The sequence below is a fragment of the Leptodactylus fuscus genome, chromosome 2 (genome assembly GCF_031893055.1).
Source record: "Leptodactylus fuscus isolate aLepFus1 chromosome 2, aLepFus1.hap2, whole genome shotgun sequence".
Lineage (NCBI taxonomy): Eukaryota > Metazoa > Chordata > Amphibia > Anura > Leptodactylidae > Leptodactylus > Leptodactylus fuscus.
In genome coordinates this window covers 180,347,713-180,351,091 of record NC_134266.1, presented here as the reverse complement: position 1 = coordinate 180,351,091, position 3,379 = coordinate 180,347,713, and the positions used below count along the sequence as shown (strand labels likewise).

Below are 3,379 nucleotides of genomic sequence, written 5' to 3'. Positions count from 1 at the left end.
GCCCCAAATACCCACCGCCGGCGACTACTAATGACGTAGCGACCTCCCAACCAGTTACAAGTCGCTGTCACCGAAGTACGCCTGCGCGTAGAACCCACGCGTCATTAGTTATGTCTGGGGGTGAGAGACTTCATGGCGCATGCGCGATGCCTGCTTGGTGAGTTCCCGGGATGTAGTGGTGTTTGGTCCCGGTGTTACCGGAAAAGTGGGGCGCTGAGCATAGTCACCGTAGGCTGGAGATACTCAGATATCTCAGCAGTGGTGTGCTTGGCATTAATGTGCCAAGGCTCCCGGACATGAGGCCTGGCCTGTGAGAATGTTGTGCTCAGGTACTACGCTGTGGACTAGATGACAGCGCACACAGGCTGGGTACTAGTAGGGTAACCTGGTGCCACACGCTGCCCTGGCTTGTCCTGTGTAAATAGGTGGTATTGTGTGTAAACAGAGGAAGCACTTACGGCATGCTGTAATGGAGTCAGGTCGTGCCTATGGCATGGTAACAAACTAATACACAGAATTGGGCACCCCATAGGGTCAGTAGTGACCTGCTTACCACTTCTGCACAGGAAATGGTGGAGCTTATTAAAATGTGGTGCAGTTGCCCCTAGCAACCAGTTCTCAGGGTAGATTGGAAACTGAAAGCAGGAACATGATCAGTTGCTATGGACAACTGCAGCACTTTCCCTTTCCTCTAGTTCTGATAGATCACCTCACTTTTCCTAGTATTATACACATATGATATCCTTGTACACAGGACCACTCCGATTTTCTCAATATTGGATCCACCTTTTGTTGATTCTGGGTTAAGTGACCCTCCTACTCAAAGTCAGAGGTTAGCTACATGTGGTACACAGCCTGCGTACATCATAGAAAGCTTTGCTTTTAGGCTTGGGCTACATGACCACTTTAATCATGCTACAGTAAGATTGCAATGTTGTACTGCTAAATCATAGCTACCGTAATAGTGAATGGGGACTTCGGTGGCTCATAAGGTGTGATTTAACAGGACAAAATTGTGATATTAATCTTCTGTTTCCTCTGTGTAGCATCGTGACTTGTGGCCACATAACAGAGAGATTGCAAATGTTATGCTGTCCTGAGTAATGATAACATTGTAAGCCCTCGGGGGCAGGGTCCTTTCCCTATGTACCTGTCAGACACTAAGTTAGTTCATGATTATTGTACTTGTTCTTTGTACTGTGTATGCAAACCTGTGTACACCACTGTGGAATTAATGGCTCTCTGAAATGAATAATAAATAGTTGTTCAGAAATCCTGCAGATTTGGATCTCTGCTGACTATTGTGTTGCAGGTCACAACATGACCACATTTAATTTAGGTGTAATGTGGTATTGTGACATTACAATTATGGCTTAAAAGGGCTGTCCAGTGAGTTTAATTCATCTTACTATCTTCTGCATTTTTATGAAGCTGGACCTGGGGGTATAGGGCTGGTGGCAATCCCTAGGTCACGTAATCAGACCCCAAAACCCCCCCCCCTTCTCCACTTGCTCTATTCTATCCTATTTTCAACTGTAGTTATCTGTGGTATGGGGCCTGGCTAACTTTAGTAAAGCTAGTCCCTATAGCACAGCTAACTACCTGTGGAAACAGGGGGAGGCAGAGCAACCCGGTGTCAGAAACGTTCTGGAAGCACCAGGAGGTATCTTATCCACTTTTCAAGAACTTTAATATGCAGAATTTTGGGATTTTCAACATGGTGCCCCAGGTGGTGTAAATGCTGCAACATTTTGCAATTCTTGCAAATCCCATCCACACATTGCAGAAAATTATGTATAGCAGACACACTGCGTTCTCCAAAACCGTTGTGGTTTTGAAAATCGTAGCATGTCAAGTATATCTACAGAAATGCAGGCGGTTTCCTTATAGGTATTATGGAAGCAGAAAGTCCGCAGAGGAAACCTGTGAGAAATGCTGCAGGAAAAACTACAGTGTGTTGCAGCCACAGTTTTTCCCGCAGTGCTTATTTTCTGCGGTCCACTACGTGCGGCATTAGCCTAAAGTGATTTCCTGGGCAAACAGTATGCTTAATGCCTCGTTCACATCTGCGTTTGGTAATCCGTTAGGGGAGTCCGCATAGGAACCCCCCCGAACGGAATACCAAACGCATTGGCAAGCGGTGAGCAGTGGAAACACATGGTCCCCATAGACTATAATGGAGCCCATGTGCTCTCCGCACAGAGTCTCCATTGAACATGTAGACAGAAAAGTACTTTGTGATCTACTTTCATGTCCACATGGTTCATGCGGAGAGCACACGGACCCCATTATAGTCTATGGGGTTTGTGTGCTTTCACTGCACACCACTTGCCATTGTGTTCAGTAGTCCGTTCGAGGGGGGGGGGGGTCCCCATGCAGACTCCCCAAACAGATTACCAAACGCAGACGTGAACGGGGCATAAGATAGATCATCCATCTCAAAGATTCCTACACCCAGGACACCTGTCAGTCAGCTGAAGGGGGAGCAGGTATTTTCATATTGTGCGATTTGTAATCAAATCTGCTTCTTGTGTTAGAGGGAGATATATCTCCAAGCCGTATTCTGTCCTGTTTGTTATTGCACTTTGCCCGGGATTTAATATTAACCTACGCAACTTTTTTTTTTTTTTGCAGTTTAGACTTTGTTTACCTCCAAGTTACTAAAATAAGAGAGACTCTAAAGCGAAACTTTTATATACCTTTTGTGTGGTACACGTAGTTGCCAACTGAAACCTCCCTTTGTAGGTTTGTTTTCCTGCTGATACTTCTGCTACATGGGCTTGGGATTTACTATTCCACCTAGATGTGAGGTGTCTTTGGCACACAGCTTTTTTCTGTTCTGTTGGGCCGGGATAAAAAAAAAAAAAAAGTGTTGTTATACCTGAAATCTACGCAGCACTTTCCATGGGGAACCAGAATTATTAAGCAAATAGAGACTTGCAGAGACTGAATGCTAGTCTTAAAAAAAACTTCTCTCATAGACTTTATTGATAGATGTCTAGGGTCACAGTGACTATGAAACCGATTTAGTAACAAGCATCAAGAAAACAGATATATTAATATTGTTCTATTCTTCTTTTTTTATGCACTAGACTCTAAATGAGTGGTTAATAAAAATAATCCCGCCTTTGAAGACATCTACTTGAAATCTTCTACTGTGTGGTGTGCCGAACTGCGCTGCCATGGAACAAGACTCTCAGAGAAAAGCAAACTTTTCAACACTAGTTAGCCATACCAATGGGCTGACTAAAAATTCTGCCCTAGCTGCCAAACCCTCAGCTTCGAAAAAATTGATAATTAAAAATTTTAAAGGTAAGATTTTGGTTTTCTCTTACAGTGATTTTCTGGCCCCAAAAGGATTTTTCTGCATCATCACTAT

The 3,379-nt window shown here is 44.1% G+C and overlaps 1 protein-coding gene across 1 annotated transcript in view; it reads left to right on the top strand.

Annotated features, from left to right (window-relative positions):
* Positions 1-97: 97 nt before the first annotated feature.
* CUL4A (cullin 4A) overlaps positions 98-3,379 on the top strand; it is a 44,682-nt gene continuing 41,400 nt past the window's right edge. Inside the window, exons 1-2 of the mRNA XM_075265239.1 lie at positions 98-157; positions 3,093-3,312. Coding sequence (XP_075121340.1) covers positions 3,183-3,312 — 130 coding nt within the window. The 5' untranslated portion in view covers positions 98-157; positions 3,093-3,182. The remainder of the gene's footprint in view (positions 158-3,092; positions 3,313-3,379) is intronic.